The sequence below is a fragment of the Artibeus jamaicensis genome, unplaced genomic scaffold (assembly GCF_021234435.1).
Source record: "Artibeus jamaicensis isolate MK-2021 breed Jamaican fruit bat unplaced genomic scaffold, CSHL_Jam_final contig_465, whole genome shotgun sequence".
Lineage (NCBI taxonomy): Eukaryota > Metazoa > Chordata > Mammalia > Chiroptera > Phyllostomidae > Artibeus > Artibeus jamaicensis.
Window position 1 is genome coordinate 12,099,239 of NW_026521843.1, and position 24,076 is coordinate 12,123,314.

The following is a 24,076-nucleotide window of genomic DNA, read 5'->3' on the forward strand; positions in this document are numbered from 1 at the left end:
CCAAGGGAAGGGTCATTAGCCACCCGTGAGCCTGGGTACAGCATGCGCAAGGGAAACATGTCCACAGCTGCAGGCCATGACCGGCCTCCAGAGCGCACCGCGTGGGTCCCCGGACACAGAGCTTCTAGACGATGGCCGCCATGCCACAGCCGCAGTGGACAATACAAATGACAGTGACACATGAAACTATTAATTATTTACTCATGAATTATTCATGTTGAGGCACACCTGTGCAGCAGGGCAACTGTCTGGTAATCCAGCAAGTGTCCAGGAGATGGAATGAGGGAGGCACAGCCTGGGCACCAGGGCTGAGCCTGGCGTCAGCTGATTCCCCTCCCCATCGTCAGGCCCTGGGCGGCCCAAGCCTTCTGTGAGCTGGGGCCTGAGTCCATGAGGGCACCCCTGGGCTACAGGGAGAAGCCCGTCCATGGCAGGCCCTGGGGTTCCTACAGAAGGTCCCCAAGCCGTGGGCGTTCAGCTGAGGATGGCCTCCTCCCAGCCCAGTCTATGATCCTAGTAGCCCTGGGTGACAGAGCCCACCTAGGACAGGGGGGTCTCAGGGAGTCTATGGCTGTGTGTTTCAGGCACCCGACAGCATCAGAATTGACAGTCCCCTTCATCTTCATCCTGGATCCTGCCCAATGGCTGTTGGCCTTGGACTTGTAGGCCCGTCCCGGTGGTAGGGCTCTTCCAAGCAGGGGGTGCTCCCATTGAGACTGTGTGGCAAAGCCGAGGAAAGGGAGGCTGGGGTGCAGAGCGGAGCTGGAGCCTGTCTCCTATCTGCATATCAGTAAAGAGAAAGGAGAGCGAGAGGGAAGTGAGGGTTCCAGGCGCAGGTCGTGGGCAGAGGTTTGGCACAGGAGCTAGAAAGAAGTCAGGGGCTAAGGCAGTTTTGTCATTTGGTTTTTATGCTCATTAGCAACACAGGGTGTCCTTCCCGGGAACCAGAAGGGCCTGGGGGCAGGCGGTTTTTCCCCCATTGCTGCAGCCAGGGAGGGGGGAGGGGAGAGCGCCCAGGTGGAGCTGGCCAGCAGGACGGCCTAGCCCAGCAGGCAGGGAAGCCGACCTCTGGTCGCTGCTGATGCAGGGGAGCCCAAAGTGTGTGGGGGCCCCGGCATGCCCCACTTGGGCGGGGGGTAGCCTCTCTGGTGAGCAGTGCGCATCAGGGGGCCCTGCGCCTCATCCCTCAGGAGTGGAGCACACTGCAGGAAGAGCCCCTCCCTCTCTCCCAAAAAGGGGCCCTGGGGGAATAAAAAACATCTTTCTTATGGGGATCAGGGCTGCTACTGGGCACACCCTGGTGGCCTCTGGACCACTTCCGAGGGGTCATCTCAGCCATGAGGCGCTTGGGCTTGACGATTACGACTGAGCTGGTCAGTGCAGCATTGCTGAGTTTCTGGGGTGCCGGGGGAGCCTGTCCCTGGATTTGGGGATGTGCCTGTATATGTTTGCGGGGGCACCCGTGGCTCAGAACAAGGAAGCACGAGGGTGGGGTGGGCAGCAGGACTGACGGCTGAATGCTCACAGAGGCACTTACCACCAGGCAGGCACCGTAGTGACACATTCATGCCCATGGTCACATTGGCTCTGATTCAGAGAAGAGGTCCTTTGCTCCCCTCTCTGCTCCCTGGGGGACAGCTGGGGGCACAGAGAAGGAGCCTGGGAACCAGCAGGCTGCCGGCTGCCTTAGTGGCACCCTGGGCCCAGGCTCTGATCCCTCTGAATCTGGGTCTGGCTCTGAGAAGCAGAGACCCGGACGCCTGCCCGCGGGGCCACACAGTGAGACCTTCTGTTACAAACTAGGAGGTTCTGTGCCAGCCTGAGACTTCAGGCAAGCAAAATGGGGTTCTGCCCTCCTCTGGGGAGGGCCCAGCCCCCATTTCCTCCTCTCGGTCATCCCCAGGATGGTGCAAAGGAGAGCACGTGTGGTGGAGAAACAGCGTGGCCATGCAGGACCCGGAGGCCACAGCCAAGTTCCGCACATTAAAAACACCCACCTCTGGGAGACCTTCCAGGTTTGCCCCCGAACCTGCACCAGAGCTTCTCTCCCCTGGCTCTCGGCACGGCTGCCTCCACCCATGAATACCAGATTTTCTAGACCCCAGAGCTCTTTCTTCACATAAGTGCATGTAATTTGAATACCGGCCACCCAGGGTTTGGGTAGAATAAATACTTTAATAAGAACCCCCACAAACGTGGGAGCCAAGGGCAGGAGAGAAGGGCGCCAGAAAAAACAGTCTAGTCTCTGAAGTTTCAGTCAGGTGGGGGCTCAGGGATGAAGCCATAGGAGGGTGGCCGCTCTTCCTGACCCCCTGGGGGCTCCAGAACATCCTCCCAAATCAGCAGGTATTTTGGATAAGATACTACTGAGGGCCACAGAGATGCCAGATACCCACACAGAGAACACTGCAGCAGTTTGCACACCTACGTTGTCTGGGAACCGAGTCCTCTCACCTGCACACACAGCATGCGTTTCTCGCCGCAGCTGTTTGTGCCAGCCTCTGGCACATCTCCTGAACCACGTGGCCAGCACCACAGGTTCAGCGTTTAAAATGCAGGCAGTGCAGCTTGATCTCCCCATCGTCTTCAACTGCGGCCCTGCCCTGGCTGTCCATAATTTTCTGTTATGTTGCCTTGACTCTTGTCCTTTTGAGATGCTGCTGCTTTGTGGACAGACTATAGCATAAGAACTTTAACAAAAACCTGAAGACCCTCCTAGCCAAGCTCTGCGGGCCCTGGCTGTGACCAGAGGGAGATCCTGGGGCCGCTTCACCAGGCATTGGAGGCAGTTTTCATTGGTGGTTCCCTCTGGGGCTGCACCGCAGCTGCTGCTGCTGTGGGTGGCCGGGGAGCCCCGGGGCCACGCTGGAGGGCTGGTCTGGGGTGGCCGTCCTGGGTTGCAGGCCAGGTAGGGGAGTGGTGGTCCTTGACTTTGGCATGGGTGGGGGAACGGTCATCCTTGCTTCTGTCCTGGCTGGGGGAACTGTCATCCTTGCTTTCAAGCTGGGTTGGGGACCGGCAGACTTGTGGGTTTTCTGCCCTGAGGCCTGAACCGTTGGGTTGTGGAAGGAGAGCTGTTGGAGTGAGGGGAGGGGCAGGGCCTTACCCGGACAGTGCGGCCTTTCATCCTTTTTTGTGGCGTCTTGTATCAGATAGATGCCCATACTATTGTTATATTTTTCTTTCTGCTACTGACTTCTGTATCTCATGAAGCTTAAACCCAAGCTTCTTCATTATTTCTGTCACCTGGGGGCCAATGGCACCCCAGGGCAGCTCACTGCATGGCTTCAGTTCTCCCACCTGGGGCCTGGGCCAGTACTGACCCATGGATCTCTCATTGTATCCTTCAGTTTTATGAACACTTTTTAACATTCTACAGTCATCATGTACAGTACATGGAACTGCCGTTCAGTGTATACTGGTTCAGTGCCTCAAAGTTCTCCCCCATGATGGCAGTCTCCCCATCGCCATCCTGGAGAGAACGACCCCCCAGGCTCCGGACGTCAACCTTTGGGCCGTCACAGGGTTGGAGCTGCAAGATCTCTGGGGCCATAGAGGAGACAGTAGCACAGAAGGTGTATAGTTGGTTGCCTGGAAACTCTGTGCTGAAGGAAGCCAAAATCTGATATTCAACTCACTGACTAGAGGTATGTTCTCTGGCTTCAGGTCCAGGTGCACGATTCTCCTCCGAGGGCAGGACTATGCCACTGATTCCATTTGCAGGAATGTGGCTTGGGGGGTTCCCGAGACAGTCCACTAAGTGTCTTTGGCTCACATGGTCCCTGAACAGAAAGTATTGGTCCCAGGTGACAATTGCCACAAATAATTTGGTGATGTTGGAGTGATTTAAAGTCTTAAGACAACGAGCGTCTTACAAAACTTCAGAGAAGCCCCACTGGCTCCTGATTCTCACAGCCACCTCTGTACTGGTCGAAATGCACCAGGCCAGCCTCCCCTCGCAAAGGACCCCTTGCCAACGGGATTCAGTAGAATCTAACTGCCAAGACAGCACTCCTCCTTGGCAGAGATAGCTGCAAAGTCATTTGACATGGTGACTTCAAAATAAAAACAAAAAAATTTTGAGAAAAAATAATAAAAATAGCAAACTAAATAAAAATAAAAATGAGAAAAGAAAAAGAAGAAATTGAGGGCCCTGGCTAGTATGGCTCAGTGGGTTGAGTGCCAACCTGCAAAGCAAAGGGTTGCCGGTTCGATTCCCAGTCAGAGCACCTGCCTGGGTTGCAGGCCAGTGGGGGGTCCCCAGTGGAGGTCAGATGAGAGGCAACCACACATTGACGTTTGTCTCCCTCTCTTTCTCCCTCCCTTCCCCTCACTAAAAAATAAATAAATAAAGTCTTAAAAAAAGAAATTGAGGAAAAGAGAATGAAAAATAAAAATAACAAAATAAATAAAAAGAAAATTTGAGGAAAAGAAAATAAAAAGTGAAAATAACAAAATTAAAAATTAAAAACAAAATAAAATACAAATAAGAACATTTTTAATTTTTTTAATTTAAAAAAAAAGCAAAATGAAAACAGCAACAATAAAAACACGAAAAATGAGAAAACAAATAAACTTGTCCAAATCCAATAAGTCACCACAAATCAGCTTCCTGGGCTATAACGGACAAAAACCTCAGCCCAGCCGGGAGCGTACACGGGAGTGATTTAAAATTTCTTCACTTCGGCGCCTTATGAGATCAGAGCAAGAAATGGGCCGATCGTAGCTGGGCATCAGCTACAGTGCTTCTCTCACTTTTCAGTCTCGTGAAAATTTTACCCTGGAAAAGAACATGAAAGGATCCCGAAAAAGCTTTTTGTATGTGGGATATTAAAGGTTGATATTTACTTTATTAAAAACGAAAATCTGTAAGATGCAAAAAAAAAAGAAAAGGAGAGAAAAGAAAAATGGAAAATCTGGCTTATCCTCACGTTCCAGGTCTCCGTTCAGATGCCCCTGCTCAGAGGCTTTCCTGGCCCACCCATCCCCACCCGCCTCCCGCAGCCCATCCCAGTAACCATCCTCACAGCACTGACTGCAGGGCGCCTGATTCTGGGTCACTGTCCATCCTTCCCACGAAGGGACAAGCATGACTACAGTGGTCAATAAATACATGTTCACTGGATTAATAGAAGAATTTGGGGGAACAAAAGAAAACATGACCAACTATTTATTTCATCATAGTGCTTCACAGAGTATCTTTAAAACGTTCGTGTCTGTCTTCACTCGGCTCTTAAGACAGATAAGCCGGGAAAGGGGGAGGCTGCAGTCTGGGCTGGCAGGTGTGTGAGCGCTCGGTGAGCCTGAGGGAGGAGCCAACTGGAAGGAGCCTCGCGGTAAAGCGTGAAGATGACCCGTCCCGCCCTCCACTGGCACTTGCCAAAAGATGCAATGAGTTTGGATCGGCAATGAGGCTGCAAGGTATTTTTACACTTTGAATCTCCACGTCCAGATTACAGAAAGGACTTCTCAGGTGACCTTGAATAGGCCCTTAGGTAAATTTCTGTGCTACTTAAAGGAACCACACACACTCAGAGGAGTGGCTGCTGCCCAGAGCCCCTTCCTCTGGGGGAAGGCCCCGGGGCCAGGCTCTGCCGGTTCACAGGCAGCCTGCCAGGAGGAGGTGCCCACTTTGACCAGGAAGCATTTTTACATGTTTTGTCTGTAATCGCTTGACCCGTCTTGTCTGAGACACCTCCGGCCACGCCAAGCGCTTCCTGCTGCCTCCCCCACAAGCAGCCCGGGCACGCGTGTGGGCACACGGGTCCTTTTGGACGTGGTAGCTCTGAGCCCAGCAGGGAAGCTTCGGCTGCCCCCTCTGGGGCCAGCACCCCACCATCTCACCGAGGGCAGGCTGTGCAACACGGTCCCTTCATTCCATCTGAAAGGGGGAATTAAACTGAGGAAGAAGTCCAGCCCAAACCTGGCACGCAAATGGCTGACCTTTGCTTTGAATACACTCCATGAACCTGAAACCGGACTGTGTGGCCTCCAGCTGCCCGCATGTCCATCTTCTCTTTAACATTTTAAATGGGGACTTGACAAGGTGACTGGCAGGGTTAGGGGGCGGGAGGTGCAGGCCGCTGGGACTGTGAGTATATGGGGCCGCCGCATGGTCCAGTGGGTGGTCCCAAGGCAGTGAGCCGCCAGGTTTCATGGGCATCAGAGGTTTTACTGGGGCTAAAGAGGCCCCTTTGACCTCACCCCAAGCACCCTCTGACACCTGTGGGCACAAGGAAGAACCTGCCCGCCCCATCTGCACCCTTGCCGGCTGGAAGGATGTGATTCCCTTTTCTCAAGGAAGCAAATGTACGAGAGCCATAGCTGGTGAGATAGAGGTGGGCGCCAGGTGCTCCGGGGATAGAGGAGGTCTCCCGCTGCCCCGGGAGGGGGCAGGGCCATGCAGTCTGTGCCTGAACTGAGTTATAACAGCCAAGCAGGCAGAGCCGGGGGGAGGGGGGAGCCATTCCTGCCTAGGAGCAGGGTGGGCTTGCACCCAGAGCTGACAGAGGCACCTTCAGAAACTGGAAGGCATTTGGAAGGGCCGTGCATCGCCTCTGGGGTAACGAAAGTGACCCTGGTGCCAGAGAATGGAGCCAGCCCAGAGCCTGGTGTCTTCTGGGCCACCCTGAGGAGCCTGGCCCTTGTTCTGAAGGACGGGACTCAGAGCAAGAGAGTAAATATCGTGATCGGTTTTGTGATTTTAAAACGCCATGAGGGCTACTGGGTGGGGAATGGGTATGAAGAGCCAGAGGCGGGTCAGGAAGACTGTTTGAGGTCGTCCGAGTGGGGGACGATGACTGAGGTCGTGGATGTGCCGGTGGCAAGGGGGGGCAGACTTGGAAAACAACCGGCGCAGTGCCAAAGACCCTGCTGCCAAACATGGGGACGGAGATGGGGAGTGGGGGCGGCTTTCCCTGGGAGAAGGAATTCCTGAGAATGAGTCTCCAGGCAGAAAAGCCGGGAGTTAAATTAGCAACTCAGTGAGGTCACTCAGGGAGAGGGTGGAGAGAGGAAGGAAGCTCGTGGACCCTCCAGGCTGAGCAGAGAAAAAGGATCCTGCAGAGGAGACAGAGGAGGAGTAGCAGAGAGCAAGGAAGGTCACAGCAACCACTGAGAAGTTTCCAGAAAGGGGGGGATGGGCGGTCCACTACTCCCCAGGCAGGAGATGCAAAGAAAGACCAGGGCCTGAGCGTCCCATTGGATTGAATCAGCCGAACCTTCCGGTCCCGGTGAGAAGGATTCTGGGGGCGTGGCCAGAGCCCAGTCAGGCGGGAAGGGACCAGAGCTGAGCCTAGAGGACTCTGGGAACAAAGGCCTGTGAGGGGGCCCTGGGGGGGATGCATTTGTGGTTTTCATTATTAGATAAAAACACAATTGTGTGGCCTTGTATAAGCCATGAAGCATGGTGATGAACTAAATAAACAGCGAGCCCGCTGTCCTGCAACTTACAATGTCGTGGTCAGCTCTGCTTCAGGTGGGCTGATGGGCCCAGCTCAGGTCTGCTGCATGTGTCTGGCAGAGGGCACAGTACCAAGGGAAGGGACAGCGGCTGCCAGGGCCTGGCCACCCACACAAGTGGGACACGGGCAACGACAGGTTGCCAGGGTCGGGCGGGGCCCGGGCTTGTGGAACCAAACGCTGACAGCTGGGTCTGGGCGTGCAAACACCAGCGTGAAGTCACGCTTGCGGCCTTTCCTTTTCCAACCAACCACCCTAGGGCCGAGCCGGACAGGCGGGATGGGAAAATGAGCTGGGAGCCATTCCTGGTCTCCAGAAGCTCACCCCAGACAGGACATGGTTGGAGAGTGAAAAAGAGTCAAAGAAAGCATGTCCTGCCTGAGCCGCGTGACCAGGGCCACACACGTGACGGGCAGGGCCTATGCCACCCTAACCTTCCTGTCTGTGCCCTGGCACCGCCTTACCCTCTGCCCTCTGCCTCACTGTCACCTCTTTGGCTGAGAGAGCCTCTTCTGTGTCTTAACATCTTTCCTGACCAAGTGTGACATCGGGCCTGGCTGGGCGGGGAGCCGGGCCAGTCCCTGCAATGCTGAGCAAAACGCCATCCTCCTGATGCCCGAGGCCCTCGGAGGATCCCGGTGTGTCCGGGTCTCCATGACAACCCGGAGGGCCTCGGGTTCGGGTGCACGGGGGAAGTCACGTGGGAGATGGTCTGGGAGCACGGGGTCTCTGGTGGCCCTGGTTGTGTCACAGGGTCACGGAGGAGAACTCCCAATTCCCAGAGGCTTAACACCTTTTCAGACTCAAGTCCTGTGTTGAGCTACAGCAGGAAAGCCGGGATCCTGGCCACATTCTCACCTTCTAGTTCTCTGACTTCAAGGGAATCGCTTGCTCTTAATGAGCTCGCTGGTCCACACGTTGGGGATGACGCCGCCCCTGCCAGCTCTCATGCTGCCGTAACGATCAATGAGATTTAGGTGAGGGGCCTCGTCCACTGTACAGGAGACTGTAGGTGCGGCCACTATGGCCTGAGGAGTCCACAGGCTCTCGCTCTCACAGTGGGGACATCGGGGTAAAGCCCCAACCATAATTCAGGTGCGCACACCTGTGTCGTTCAGGGCAGCATGATGCGGTAGAACAAAAAGCATCACTTCAGACTGTGCCTGGGTTCAAATCCTGTCTACCACACTTAGGCTATGTGCTCCTGGACAAACCATTTATCTCTCGTCTGAGACACGGGGCTAAGAATGATCCGTGTTTTGTGGGCATGCGTGCGTGGGAAAGGAGCTAACGTATGAAAGCCCGTCGTCGTGCACGGAGAAGGTGCTCGGCGGGTGCTGCCGGGCAATGCTGCCGCCTCGCATCCTGGCAGCACTGATGTTTGTCTAAACCGCCCTCCCCTCTGGTCTGTGCCCGCAGGTCTGGCCTCTGTTCACCCGTGAGGAGCCACCACGGCCCACCGAGATGTCGCGGCACCACAGCCGCTTCGAAAGAGATTACCGGGTGGGCTGGGACCGCCGCGAGTGGAGCGCCAACGGGACACATGGGACCACCAGCATCTGCAGCGCCACGGCCGGGGGTAGCAGTGGTGCAGCCAGCAGCCTCAGCGCCCGGCCCGGCCTCCTGCCACTGCCAGTGGTGCCCTCCCGGCTGCCCACGCCCGCCACGGCCCCCGCGCCCTGCACCACCGGCAGCGGGGAGGCCATCACCAGCCTCGTGGCCAGCTCCGCCTCCGCCGTCACCACCAAGGTAAGACCTCAGGTCCTCTCTGAGGAGGCCCGGGCCGGCTCTGCAGGGCCCGAGACCTGGGCACCGGGTGCTGTGTGCTCTGGAGTGCTAGCCTGTCGGGGCCAGGCTGGACAACGGTTTCTTGGCAATACAGAGGCCCTGACTTGGTGGGTTTAGACCAGGCAAGCCCTGCTGGAGTGAGCAGTAACCTGGGTTTGCAAGAAGGTGCAGACTAGCAGTAAATCGTAAGCAGTCATTAAGCTTCCACTTAGGATGCTGAGAATTCTCACATCCACGAGTCCCCTTGTCATCCCCACCCTACAGGTGAGGATACTGAGACACCCCGAGTCTGTTGGAGCCGGTCAAGGTCAAGCCGGTCAAGGTCAAGCCAGTCAAGGGACCCAGGCGTTGGGCCCCCGCAGTCAGGCTCAGGGTGTTAGTTCCAGGTCACTTTGTCTCTTCTGGAGGTGGCTCCAGCCTCGAGAGTGGCAGCAGATACCAGGCTGTGTTGCTAACCGAGATGTGGAAATGAAAATGTCACCAAGACTCCTGCCTGGCTTCGGTTTGTGCGGTCCCATCCTGCTGCTCCGAGCCCCGGGGCCCGTGGCTGGTGGCAGGAAGCCCATTCATCGCCAGCCTGTCTCCCTGGCCGGCCAGGCAGGGGCTCCACGGCCGCCTGTGTTTCTGCCGGTCATTCAGGGTCTGAGTGTGTGTGTGTGCATGTGTGCGCACATGCACGTGTTCGTGTGCACAAGCATGTCTAGTCTTTTCTTTCCTGCGTTCACAAAAGTTGCCAGAGAAGTTAGAGGGGGGGCGCCCCAGCCACAGCCTCTGCGAGGCACCCGTGGCGACGGAAAGCTGCGCCCCAGGTGTGCTGCGCCTTTGTCTCCGCGGTTTTCAAAACTCCCTTTCAGCCCTGCTTCCCATTAAGGGCCGGGAATGCTGTCGAGCACAGAGCCCTGGCGGCCGAGACAATGGAGCTATTGCAGGCCGGCTCCCAGCGCACTGACATCTTGCTGCAGGGCCTTATTGATCTTATTTTCCGTCATGAAAACACCACCCCACTGAGGCCGGGAGGGAAGGCGTGCTGTGCTGGGCGGGGGAGTGGAGGGGAGGGTTACTTGGGCACAATGCCCCCAGACTAGCCGAACGTACTGCTCCTCTGGGCACCAGCCCAGTGCTGCTCCGGTGTGGTGACCTCTGCCCAGTGGAGCCGGCCGCCTGCCCTGCCGAGCACATCTGGCAGCCACCGGGCAAGGCCAGCTGTTGGCCATCTGGAGAAGGGCAGATTCTGGAGCTGACTGCCGGAGGCTGCAGGTGGGGAGAGGAAGCTGGGCCTGGGAGCTCACTTCATGGTTTCTTCCCTCTCAGGGATGGGGGTCTCTTTAGGGAAGTGGAGAAGACCCGGCCGTGGGGGCCGCGGCAGGGAGCTGCCTGCCCACATAGCTTCTATTTGGCTCCCAGGCAGCTCAACAGCCACCATCCCTGCCTGGCCGGGCCCCAAACCACAGCACATGGAAGGGAAGGAACCCAGCCTCGGACAGAAAACAACAGCTGGGCCGGGCTGAGCCCGGTCGACGGGGGTGCGGGGAGGGGGCGAGAATCGAGGGCGAAAGTTCATGCCTGTGAGGACAGCCAGCTCCTTGGCACACTTCTCCTCTGTAACCAGCTCCAGACCAGCTTCATGCCTGCAGGGGCTTGTCCCATCAAGCGAAGGCGCCTGCCTCTCCCTGGCATCTTCGGGGGCTCGAGAGAACAGGGCGCGCAGGGTTAGAGGCAGACAGCAGCCGGCCGTGGCTCCTGTCCCAGAGACTGTTGTTGAATTTGTGTCGTGATGCCTTTCTGCCATTCGGGCCTGGCTGCTGGCCCCCGGATGCCTGTCCCCCCGCGGATTTGTGTCCCTTTGTGTGAGTACCACATCAGTGGACAGGCAGCCGCACTGAGGTATCTGTGGTTCCCCTGGTCCACAAGCAGAGTGTCTGCCAAGCAGCCAAGGGTGAGCGCCGGCCCTCAGGGAGTTCACGAGCTGGAATATGATGGATCTGTGGCCTGGACGGTGCGGCCAGATGACCCGAGACTGTCTCTCCCGTTGAGGTTATTGGCGAGGCAGCTTGGTGGAGTGGATAAACACCGACGCTGGAGCCAGCCTGCCTGGACCGGAATTGCACTCCACCGCTTCCTAGCTGAGCGACCCTGGACAAGCTGCCTGACCTCTCTGGGCCTCACTGCCGTGAAACAGGAGCCGGCAGCAGTGCCCGCCTGGCAGAGCTGTTCCGAGGGTTGTGTGAGTTAAAGCTCGTGTGAAGCGCTCAGGACAGAGCCGCGCCTGGCGCGTAGCAAGTCCTTTGTAGTCCAGTGTTGTTGTCACTGCCGTCACCCTTGTCACTCTTACCCAGGTGAGACCTGTGGGACGAGGTCCACACCCCAGTAAGGAGAGGTGACCGTTTCCAGCTTCGCCAAGGGGGCAAGTCTTCAGATAAGACACAGGAGCTGGGCCCCAAGCAGGCAGGGGGTGGAAGTTGTGTTTCTGAGTGGCTGGAGCTCAAGGTGACATTGTGACACAGAGGGGTGTTGGGACCAAGGTAGCATGGCAGCAGAAGGGCTGAGAAAGAAGAGGGCTTCTCTTGGGCCCCCTGCTGAAACTGCACCAGCACGCCGGGTAAACCAGCTGATGGGTAAAGGGATTTTAGAGCTTTTTCCAGCCATGAGGCCCTCTCCTGACAGGAAAGCCCACTATACAGAGGGCTGAGACCCTGCTGTGGAGGGGCCGGGGCGAAAGTTGAGGGTGGGGGGCGAGCTGCGCAGAAGCCGAGAGCAGAGCTGTGTATTCTTTGCTGGGCGTTCCCGAGGCCCCGAGTGTGGTGAGGCTGTTTGAGTGCACTGGCCTGGCTTCCTTGGTGAAAAGTCGAGTGCTTGCACATGGACCAGAAGACCCGGTCCCCAGGGACAAGTGTCAGCACTGTCAGACCTTAGCATCTCCCCGGGGCTGGGCATGGTCTCGGGGCTGAAGGCAGGCCAGGCCACCACTGCACTGGACCGACTGCGGCCGCTTCCCACCTCCTCCCTGCAGCCCCAGGGGCCTGGTCGCCAGCTCACCCCCAGTGCCAGGCGGCTCCCCCCAAGTCCTGGGATGGCCCAGATCTCAGGGGAGGGCAAGGCCGGCTGTGCTCCCCACAGCTGGTTGGTGAGGCGACAACAGTTGTCGTCACTGCTACCTTTGGGCCCCGGGTCGATTTTTCTGTTTCTTTATTTTTCTGCGGCCTGAGGACTTCTTGTAGGTTTTCGATGAAGGCCAATTGAATAAGCACAGACTCCCAGGCCACCGAGACAGGGGAGGGCCTGGCCGAGGCAATGCCCACACGTACGCACACACACACAGGCCACTCTCATGCACACTCCTGGCTCAGGCCACCCAACTGCTTCCTTGGGGCCAGGGTGAGCTTTTGAGCCTCCAGGACAGGAGTCCCCAGAGCCCAGGAAGGGCAGGGCGAACATGCCCTCCAGCCCTTCAGTTTGGAGGTCAGAAGGTGGGGCCCAGAGGACTTGCTGGGCTCCCTTCCTGAGTGGCAAAGAGAGTGGGCCGGGCGTGGCTGCGTTCCCACCCCAGGCTGCCATTGCGTTCACCATGGAAACCACTGTCGCAGCGCCGTCTCCTGGACTTCTCCCTCCTCTCGTCCACCTGCTGACAGCGAGCAGCAACTTCCCGCAAGCGAGGGGGCAGGCGGCACGTCCTGGAGGAACTCATTCCACGTCATCTCGTTATGACATTGATAAGGAAAAACTCGATTCCCAGCTGGGCCCACTGCCTGTGTGGAGTTTGCATGTTCTCCCCACGTTTGCCTGGGTTTTCCCAGGGACTCCGGTTTCCTCCCACACCCCAAGGACGTGCATGGGAGCACACTGGCGTGTGTAACTTGTCTGAGTGAGTGTGGGTGTGTGTGGCCCTGCGCTGGGGCGACTCCTGTCTGGGGCGGGTCCCACCTGTGCCCTGAGCTGCCAGGAGGGGCTCCAGCCACCTGGGCCCCTGAACAGGAATAAGTGGGTTGGAGAAGAAGTCTCTTACTTGTTTTTATTCATCTTTCTGAAATGTACATATAGCTCCCATTTATTTCAGTGTTTCGAAATGAGAAGTGTTTTGGGTTTGTATTTAGAAGTTTGGTGATGTTTTCATGACCAGAAAATGCCTTGGGAACTTAACTCCTGTTTATACAATTAGCCTGTGGTAACATCGCTTTCCTTACCCGTCAGTTTGCTTAAAGTCGCAGTTTCCAAGAATCTGTCCACGATGATACTTGAGAACTGGCTGTATTTACCTCTCGTGTTATAGGTGGGAAAATTCTGGCCAAAGGTTACGTGGCCCCTGCATGCACAGCTGGCAAGAGCTGCAAGCTCTCGAGTCAGACAGAACCGGGTTAGGATTCTGCCGCTGCCGCTTAGGAGCCGAATGTCGCTCTGAGTCTCAGTTTGTCTGTGAAACAGGAAATGGCAGTGGTGTCTTCCTCATGGAGGGATTGTGAGGGTTGGTTCAACTGGTGTGTGGAAGAGCTTGGAACAGCACAAGCTGCTTGCTAACCACTGAATAAAAGTTTAGTTTAGAAAGTTAAATCAGCAAAAATTAAAATTAAAAAAAAAAGTTAAAGCAGAGATTCTGTCAGACGGAGTATCCGTACATTTGGGGAGGAAGAAGCCCCCCTGGCAGTTGGTGCTGGTGGGTGACAGGGAGGCTCCCTGCACAGCCCCCTCCCTGACTGAGGTGGCCTGAGGCGGGGCTGAGAGCTGGGGCAGCACCAGCCCCTGGCCCTCGCTCCAGGCGGTCAAGGCCGCAGGGGGCGGTCTGCTGGTGCCCAGAGGTAGAACCGCGACTCCACGCCAGCCCTGTCTGTGGGATGGGAAGGAAGCCACTCTGCCCCGCAGTGGCAGCTGCATGAAATTTAAATTATTCTCAGCAAACCTGCTTGACGGATGAAACAGAAAACGGACGGCTTCATAAAATGCAATTCTGTTCTTGAGAGAATGGACTTTGCAGCATGCTGGCAGATGTCTGTGGAATGGATTGCGGGCTTTCTCTCCCTGTGGTCAGGAGCGCTCACGCTGAAACATTCCCATCTTTCCTGGACGCGAAGCCCTGGAAAATAAATCTGGGCAGAGAAGCTTCGCTTGCACTGGAGGCCCAAGGAAAGCGAAGGAGGCCGTGAAATCTGCACGCCCCATCCTCAGAGCACCAAACACCCCGAGTTTTGAAATTTCTGAGATATTCCAGGTTTTCAGGGTGGATATTTGTTGTCATAGAGATGACCCTAGAGATGATGTCCCTCCTGTGCACACTAAATTCTCTGGAGTGTTCTTCTTGGTGGAGATGGTCTGGGATTTCTGGGGGCCTGGGTCGTGGGAATGAGTGTGAGGCCCCTCCTCCACGTGGCTCAGGGGGCCCATGAGTTGATAAAGGAGGTTTCACACAGAGTGAGGATCAGACACCCTTTCCTCTCATATTCACGTGGAAAACCAAAGGCTGCTGACTGGGTTCAGCTGGGAGAACCACTCAAGCCCCATTGGTGGTGAATTTCAGGCTGTGCGGGACTTTCTCCCGAAGGTCGTTTCTTGCTCCATGTACGAGAACCTGTGACTTCCCCTGTGATAAATTACCAGGCACTGCTAGTGCTCGGGAGACAACTTGTGCCTGTTATGTCCTGGACCAATGGCTTTTGCCTGCACATTACGATGCAGCCACAGCTTGGATTGTATCTTCACTGATTTAAAACCCATCTGTCAGTCCCAAAGTGTACACAGTTGAAAAATGCCATGACTTCCAAAGCACCCATTTCACAGCCTACAGGTTAGGGAGGGTAGATCTGAGTGATTCAAACTTAAATTTCTGATTCAAGGGGCAAAAAGAGGAATGAAGATTACGTGTTTTCCTATGTCAGGGGTGAGCCATCATCTTGATTCCAAAGGAAAGGTATCAGAAGAGGTCACTGACTGAGACCAGATGTGTGTATCTGTTCACTTTGCTACATAACAAGCATCCCCAAACGTCCTGGCTTAAAGCATCCCAGTTCTGTGGGTTGGCTGTCAGCTGTGGCCTGGGCTGGCTCGGCTGATCTCTGCTGGGCTCTCTCATTGGTCTGTGGTCAGCTGCCAGCTGGCATGTGGCTAGTGACTAGTAGTTGATCTAGGATGGCCTCACTCACAGCAGACTATCAGCCAAGGCGTCTCAGTTCTCCTTCGTGTGGTGTGTCATCTTCTGTCCAGCTAGCTCAGGCTCATTCGCACGGTAGTCTCAGGCTTCCAAGGTCAGCAAGAGGGCGAGGCTCAGAGCTTTCCAGGCCTCTGCTTGAGGCGCTCTTGCTAGGACCCCATTGGCTGAAGCAGTCACATGACCAAGTCAGGTTCAAAGAATGGCCAAAGAGACCCTGCCTCCTGATAGGAAACAGGTGCTACAAGTCCACACTGCAAAAGAGCAGGCATAGAAGGATGGGAAGCGTTGTTTGTGATCATTTTGGCAACATGCCCCCAGGGTATCCGGCACACTTGCTCAAACACTTATTTACTCTCTAGCTTCCATGGCTCAGCCAGAAAGGAGAGACAAAGTCTATTACTGTCCTCTGCACGGCCCAGTGTAGGGAATCTGGGACACACTTGACCCCCACACACCTGGTCCTAGACACATCTCATCCACACCAGTAGCTGCTTGGTAAAGTCTGAAGGAAGGCACCCAATGGGGTTGTGTTGCCAGGAAGATGGCAGAGCAGCCGGACCCGACGGAACCTCCGAAGGGGGCATCTCCCCTGACAGCCCACCCCTGGCCCAGTACTGGCTCCCAGCCCTGAAGGCTGCGACACCTGACGCTGTCTCTGCTGCAGAGCCGATAGGACTGGGACACTGCTTGTCCCCAGGACACAACGACAGCTGTCAACCTCCTGATTTAGAATAAAACTTCCACGCCAAGGAGACTACCTCATGGATGTTGACCAGGGAATTTCTCCTGCTGAGAATCCACATGGGAAGATGAGTTCTGCCCAGAAGACTTTCTGATGAGCCTAAAATCAGGAAAGGGCCCCAGGTATGTGATACAGTTGCCCAGGGACCGGAGATGGGCTGCCTGGCGGCTCTATGTCCTGAAGAGACTGAATCCCGTGCAGTTCCCACAAAACCCTTGGAAAGGTCTGTTCTTGAGTTAAATTAAGTTTTCTGCAAACAGCATCATTCAAGATGAACATAAATCTACTTCTTATTCAGTTTTAGTGGTTTTCCTTGTTTCATTTAATTACTCATGTTGCGATTAAACAATTTTTTTCACTGCAAGAGGACAGTATTTTAGCTACATTATGGGTTTAATAGGCTTTGGAGAACTCGCCTGCAAATCTCATCATCATTTATAACATTGTTTTTTATAGGGAAAGTATGTTCCAAAATCTAAACAACCCAATTACAAATGAACTTTCAGAACCCAACCCATTTGTTAACTGGGAACTATCTGTGATGCTAAAAATAACTCAGGGAAATAAACACAAAAAGGAGAAGCTTAATGGCCTCGGTGTCCTGTGTTCACCTTCAGCACTTACGGATTTGGTTTAGTTTCAAGGGGGAGAGTTTCCTCCAAACCCAGACTGGCCCTGCCCCTGCCCACCCCCCTGTTTTACGTGCTTTACGTGTCTTCATGACGCAGGCGGCCAGACTGGTGTGAGCCCTCCCAAAGCACAGCACCACTGAGAAGAGCCACTGCAAAGTCTCCACGGAGCTCAGCTGCTGTAGCAGCAGATCATCAACCCGCTTCCGTGCTCCATTCACTGCCCTAAAGTGAAGATGAGGGAGAACCACGCACCAGTCCAGCTGGAGCCTCAGCCAGTCTTGGCATGTGAGTTTGCCTCTCTAGGTGAGGAATCTGCTTTTCCTCTGGCAAATCAAGGGCCCCGAGAACTCTGCAGAGTATCCGGTGCATCCAGAGCTTCCTGCTGCACCCCTTCCTCCGGATAGGGGTAGGAGGCCTGCCTTCCCAGCCCCTGCTCTCCTGCTTCCTGAAGGAGATGGGTGAATACTGTTGGATGCTCTGGCACCATGAAAGGGGTCCTTGGAGCTGGGAGGGAGCTAGGTGCAAGCCCTGATAGCAGACTTAAACTTGACTTAAACTTGGCTGCAGGCTGCCACAGTCTCCTAAGGAAAACTCTTCCATCCTCACACAGGCCCTTCCCACCCCCACCTGCTTCTGAGGGTTGGGAAGCTGGCTGTCCTCTTGCCCAACCCCTGCCTTTGTTATGTCGCTGGAGGGCAACAAGAGCCTTCCAGCAGGGCTGCCAGCCAGTAGAGGGACTCACTCTCTTGCCACATCCCCCACCACATTCCCCTCGGTTAACAAGGCTCTCAGGTAGGGGTGGGAGGGGGAAAGTTAAGAGGATCCCAGTCACTCATCCTTTCAGATTTGGGTTCTCTATTTAAAAACACACATTCAAATGATTGAGCATGACCTGGGGCCGAGAGGACGAACCCACAAGCCCAGCGTTATGGATGGCCAGGCCTATGGGAGCGTCCCAAGTCAGCTCTGTTCCCATTGGCCGAAAAGTGTGGCCCAGGGCCCGCCTCCCACACTGAAGGCTTCCGTCCCTGGTCCAGACAGGATTTGCCTGCCTCCCCCAGCACACTGGTTAGTCCTGGGCCACAGCTCTGAGCCCTCTGCGATCGTCTGCATGATTCCAGCACAGCGTCTGCCCTGAGGTTGCCCAGGGAAGCTGCTCTGAGACCAGGGCAGCTTTCTCCCAGGTTGAGAGACACTCACTCAAGGCCAGGCTGCACTGAGCACGGTCTAGATCTTTGACCTCGTCAGGTCAGAAGTGGCCTTGGAGCAGGCAGGTTGGGGGTTAACCACAGGGAGGTGGGATGGCCAAGCCTGCAGGTGAGTGGGGGGCCCTGGCTGTGGCAGCACAGAAGGCAGAGAACCATGCAGGGCTGACAGAGTGACCAGTGAGGTCTGCAGTGGGTGTTGCTGGCAGTCTACCCAACAACGTCCATCTTCCCCCTCCTCACAGAACCTCAGCTCTGTTCAGGCGCCACCATCTCCCAAGCTTGCGGCGAAGCCAGCCCCGTGATCATGACGACTCTAAACTGGGCATGGTGATCCCATTCCTCTTATCCATCACTGGTTCAGGAAAGGCCATGTGACCCAATTCGGGCCAAGAGAACCCGAAAGCAATCCTGGGGCGGGGGGTTGCTTCGAGGAAAGATATTCTTCTGAAAAAGATTCACAAGAAAAATGTCATCTTTCTTCCTTTGGACACTGTCATCTGCGGACATGCCTTGAGCTGCTATACCCATCCTGCTAGAAGCCTGGGGATGAAGCCAACACAGGAGAGATAGAAATAACAAGGGAGCTCCAGAAATATGGAACCGGAACCCTAACGCTGCATCCTGGCCTGCCTCGGGGCTTCTCGTTACAGACTGTATTCACTTCCTGACTGTGTTAAAAATAAATAAATAAAAGCCTCCAGTGCAGTGCCTTCTCTGTCTCCCAGACCTCACCTGGCACAGTGGCTTGCTAAAAATAGCTCTAGTGGCCTTTGTGAGTACCCTCTCTCCATCACCCACTTGCTTCAGCACTCACCACTGCATCTAGGGGACTCTGCTCTCTGCTGCTCTCCTGAGTGCCCGCACCAGAGCACGGCTCACTGCCCCCACACGCTCCTGTGTCTCTGCAGAGCCACGTGTCTGTCTGAGGGAAGCCCACCAATGCACCGGGTCCCTGAACTGTAGGATCTTCTGAGAGCCCTACCCCTGCTGCCCACTTCAACCACAATTCCCCAAGTACAAGAAGAGTTCTCGTGCCCCAGGGCCTTTGCACTTGCTGTTCTCTCTCATCTGCCCAGAGGAGTCCCTGTTCATTCCGCAACCAACAGCCTACGTGTTAATACCTCTGTAGTGGAGAAATATGCTAGAAGTTCCCATAAAACTTCTGTCTGTCCCTATGTCATCCCTCGGCAGTGAACTCTGCGGGAGTAAGCTCCTGGTGATCCCCACCGCATAGAGGGTCTCAGTGAATGTGGGAGGACAGGGTGAGTGAATCGATGCATATGAATAAATGTGTTCTTCTATTTGGCCCCTATGGTGAGGAGGGTGAGATGAATGCCTTCACTATCATTTCTACCTACATGGTGGATCAGCCTTGGGAATTCAAACAAGGAGCCATCTCAGTGGGCACCTGTGATGATGCGGGCAGAGACGGACCTGCACGGGCTCGCTGACCGCACCCGACGAAGCGCCCATGGCCGGCAGGGCGGGTGCGGGGGGCCCAGGCCTTTGCCGTGGGTCCCACACTCACCCCCATCACGCCAAAGCATTCAGATTCAGAACCTTTTCTTCCCAATATTAGTCTTTCCTGGGGATTTTTCTTTCATTTGCCTGTAATTCTCAGCAGCCTTCTGCATTGGTTTGTTTTATTTAAGGCGCTCATGTAGTAATTACTTTGTTCCAGGCACTGATCTAAGCATTTCCCAGCATTAGCCCTCTGAGGTGACTCCGACTGCCGCCCCTCCGAGATGTGACAGGCTCTCTGCGAGCCCCCCAGGGCTGGGGCTCGTTGCTGGTGGTCCTGGCTCGAGGCCTGTGGCTCTGTGCAGGCCAGCCTGAACATCTCCTCGAAGTTTCTTGAAGGGGCAACTGGCTAGTTACCTTTGTGCTGACATCTCCCCCCGCGGCCAGCGGCATCTCCTCATCAGGTACCTGGGGGCGGCCCCAGAGGCAGTTTTGTCTATCACGTCCAAACCAGCCTTGGAGGTCGGGAACACAGTGTCTGTAGGAGGCAGGGTCCAGCCCGCACCCCTGAGGGGCCCGGTCCCATTCATTTTCTCCCTGAATGGGGGACCTTTTTCCCGTAACAGCCAAGCCACATGGGCTGCACAGACTCTGCTCCGACTCAGGATCTTGGGGACCATGACACCTCAAGGGTGCAGCCTCTCTCTCTCTCTTTTGCAGTGTTTCTTGTTTAGGTCCATGTTAGGTCCAGGACATGTGTGTGGCGTCGGCCTGAGCAGCCGCTGTCACCACTGCTATGGCTCGTTCCAGCCAGAAGGGCGGTCAAGGCCGTCACCACAGCCCACGAGTGTTTCGGTGTGGGCTCGGAGCAGTACCCAAGCTCAAGGGGGCAGCTCCCTCTTGTCACTGGTCCCTCGGTCACCGGGGAGTAATGGGGAGTGGAGATGCCGTAGAGAGGCCTTGCACAGGGTTGGAACAGTCACCTTCTCCATCAACTCGGCGCTGCTCCGGGAGAACAGAGAAAAAGAAAAGGCTGCTATTGGCTACGGCTGCGTCTCCAGCCCCCTCCCTATCAGGGGCCGCCCCAGAAATGGAGGGAGGGGCCACATCTGAGGAAGCTGCCTGGGCTGAGGGCGGGAGAGGGGGCTCGAGGCCCATGTCCACACTTCACTGACTGGGCACCTCAAGTCAGAACGCTCAAGTTTCCGAGACTCAGTTCCCTGACCTGTGAGCTGGGCACAAGAGCGCCCCTCCACTGGGTTGTTATGAGGTCTGCATGAATGAGCAAGGCAAAAGCACATTAAAAAATAATAAATGCCCTAAGTCATAGAGACGGAAAGTATAATAGTGGGTTAGAGGTCAGAGGTTGCTGAGGCCTGGGGTCGAGGGCTGGGGACGAGGAGTTATGAGCAGATAGAGTTTCTGTTTGGAAAACAGAAACTTGCTGGAAGGGTTTTGCTCAGAGGCAGAGGTGACAACTGTATGACACTGTAATTGTAACGAATGCCACTGCGTGGCACACTTAAAAGTGGTGAAAATAGCGAATCTTAGTGTCATTCACATTTTACCCCAGTACAAAAAAATATTTAAATAAGTAACTGCTGTCCAAAGGGAGAGAATATATCTGTAAACGCAGGGAGAGTTGACACACCAAGTAATTTCCTTTATTAGGAGAAATGGAGTGCCAGTCACAGCGGCCACAGTGGAGGCCAGCCAGAGGACGGCACTTGCCACAGACCCGCAAGGGCCTGATGGGAATCGGGAAAGAACTCCTGAGGCGGGGGCGGGACGGCCGCCTGGGTAATTGTGGGGTTGCTGTCACTGAGGGATCCCCGCAGTGACTCCCAGCAGCCTGACTGCCCCGGGTAGGAGCTCAGCCTTCCCACTCAGTTCTCTCTCCACGGCAGCAGCCCCTAGGGCTCCAGGGCCACCAAGCACCAGAAAGGTGACAGCCAACAAGGTGAGAAGGCCACGCCTTTGAGAAGGAGGGTTGAGGGGTGTGGTGAGCTGGAGCCGTGGCTGGGCTTATCTGAGGTCATTTTCTCCAGCCCCCTACAAGCTGGGGCTGATGGGGAAGCCTCAGCCACACTGAGTCAGCAGCCGTTATAACTCTCACCAGGAGTTAGGGTACTCCCAGCCAGCGGGGGACCTTTCCAGCACCCGGGAGCACCATAACCCTGTGCGCACACAAGCTACCTTAGGGAGCAACTCAGAGCTGCCAGTCCCCCTGGACATGACCCATGTCCTCAGGGCTGCTGCCACCCTCACCATCATCATCACCATTGCGGATGTTAACAGAGTGCTCACCAGCCTGGGCCCTCCGCACTGTTTCCTGTGTTAACCCCCAAATTCCACAAGGATCGTTGGAGGCAGCCGACCTCACTCTCTCACTGCAGCGAGGCTGTGCGGGGCCCAGGCTTGCACGGCTGGCACAGGCTGTCTGTTCCTTACATGAGGCTGCACTGCAGAGACATGGGCCTGCGGTGGGGTGTGGTCACCTACCTGGTGCTCTGCAGGTGAGCGTGATCCTGAGGAAAGAGCCGGGGAGGGGAGAGACTCACGCCACCACCATTCACCCTGACTATGCTCCAGGGACTTGGCCGCGTCTGTCCAGCACCACAGCTTGCGACCAGCCAGGGGCAGAGAGGCTCCACCACACTGCCGCTTCCTGGGTCAGAAATAGGCTGATCGACTGTCTGATTTTTATTCCCTTACAGTGTTGGGCCGAGGGGAGGATATTGAGCAAAATACACTGTCCCGTAATTTCTGTTCATGGGAATGGCAACTTGTCATCTGCCAAGATCAGAAGGGAGTATTGGGCATATTGTGTGCTAAAGGCAGTACAAGGGCGTTATGAATTAGAATTCCACTGCACCATATCGTATTCCTTGTAAATAATCGAGGAAGGAATGAGTGCTTGAAATTTGGGATTATCTGTTTTTGAGGTCCCAGCAGGTCCCTCACCAGGCTGACAGCTCCCACGGGTACGGGACAGACTGCACCTGGCGGATCCAAAGCTGCAAATGAGCAGTATGCTCCCAGAAAGGCTCTTCCTCCCAGCAGAAATTAGTAACTGCCGCCTCCAACACGAGGCTCTGGGTTTTTCTTGCATAATCTTCCCGAGTCCAGATATTTATATCTTCCACCTCCAATCTCTGGAACTTGGGCTCCGTGGCTGGGCCCCAGGTGGGCTGGGGCGCGCCTCCCCACCAGCAGCAGCCGGCCCACGGCCACTCAGGCCTGCCTCGGAGCCAAGGATCTGAGCACCAGCACAGCCGCAGTCAGGTGTCTGCAGCTTCGGCCCTGGAAGAACAAGCTCTGGCCCCACAACACCCGTCACTGGTGGGCTTCTCTGTCCTGCTCTGCTGTCCTGGCTGGGCCACCTCTTAGCGCAAACCCCCGGTCCCTCCCCTGGCCTGTGAATAAAAGATCCATGGGGCTTCCTGGCTGGGGCCAGTTTCTCTCTTCTCTTATCAAAGCCAAGAACTGAGCTTGGAGCAGGAGAGTGGCTGCCCCTGAGGGAAATCTGAAAGAATAGGGGAAGGAGCTCTGAGTTTTTGTCCCAAGTGCAGAACTGGACAGCTCCGGTGGACACTCACCCTGTGTTCTGGCTCTGACTGTTCAGAAGTCCCTCTCTAGCTGACCCTGCCCCATCTAGGGACTCTAGGGGCTGAAGAAATTCTTCTATGACCCTTGTCAACTTTGTGGCCAAATCTGAAGCAGCTGGTCATTGGTAAATCAGTGACTCTCCCTTGTCTTTAGAAGTTTTGTTCCAGGATTTCAAATCTGAAGTCTGTGGTTGGCATGGCCGGGGGTGACTGGGGAGAGGAGAAAGGGTTGCCACTTTAGAGGCAGCCAAGGCTAAGAGGGTTTTTGTTTTTGTTTTTGTTTTTGTTTTATGCAGAGGATGAAATGATCAGTTGGTTAGCCAATCACAGTAGTCGGTCCCGGTCGAGGTGCCTGCTGCACACCACACATAAGTACTTAACACACCTCTTTGCTAACACAGGGATGGGACTGGAAACCCACACTCCAAGTGCAGAGTGCCCGAGTGCAAATTCTGCCTGTTCTGCTTTCTAGCTGTGTGACCTTGAGCAAGTGACTCGCCTTCTCAGAGCCTGCTTTCCTCTTCTGTAGAATGGGAGAAAAAAGCCACCTATTTCATCAGGTGGGGTGGGGGGCATGGTGGATTAAGTGAATTAACAATGCAAATGTCTACCTACACCAGTGTCTGCGGGCCAGGTGTGACTGGTTATCATTACCGTGGCCTCCGGGAAGTAGCCTTCTCCAAACAACCCTGCCTTCTTTGGTTTCAAATTGCTAGCATCTCACACCTGCCTGCGAGGTGCTCAGGATATCTGTGTTGAGCTATCAAAGTGAACTGTGGGTAGAAGAAGGTGTAGTCATGGAAATGCACTTGCTTTGCTAAAGAAAAAAAAATAGCCGTGCACTGTTGAAAATCACATTCCACTCGTCCGCAGTCGTATGTTCTCATCGAGGAGAAGCTCTGTGACCGCCTCTGGTGCTTTGGGCGGCGTCTCCGTGATAGCAGTCAGCCGCCTACAAATTCGCAAGGTGCAGCTCTGAAACACACACGGCTCCTCACTAATTCAAGGGGTCCCCGGGCGAGGCACTGCGCAAAAGCGAT

At 55.5% G+C, this 24,076-nt stretch overlaps 1 protein-coding gene across 4 annotated transcripts in view; it reads left to right on the forward strand.

Moving 5' to 3' along the window:
* KLHL29 (kelch like family member 29) overlaps window positions 1–24,076 on the forward strand; it is a 278,870-nt gene that overhangs the window by 149,287 nt on the left and 105,507 nt on the right. For all 4 annotated transcript variants that reach the window (XM_053667055.1, XM_037143412.2, XM_053667054.1 and 1 more), the window contains one exon: window positions 8,881–9,210. In XM_053667055.1, coding sequence (XP_053523030.1) covers window positions 8,926–9,210 — 285 coding nt within the window. In that variant the 5' untranslated portion in view covers window positions 8,881–8,925. The remainder of the gene's footprint in view (window positions 1–8,880; window positions 9,211–24,076) is intronic.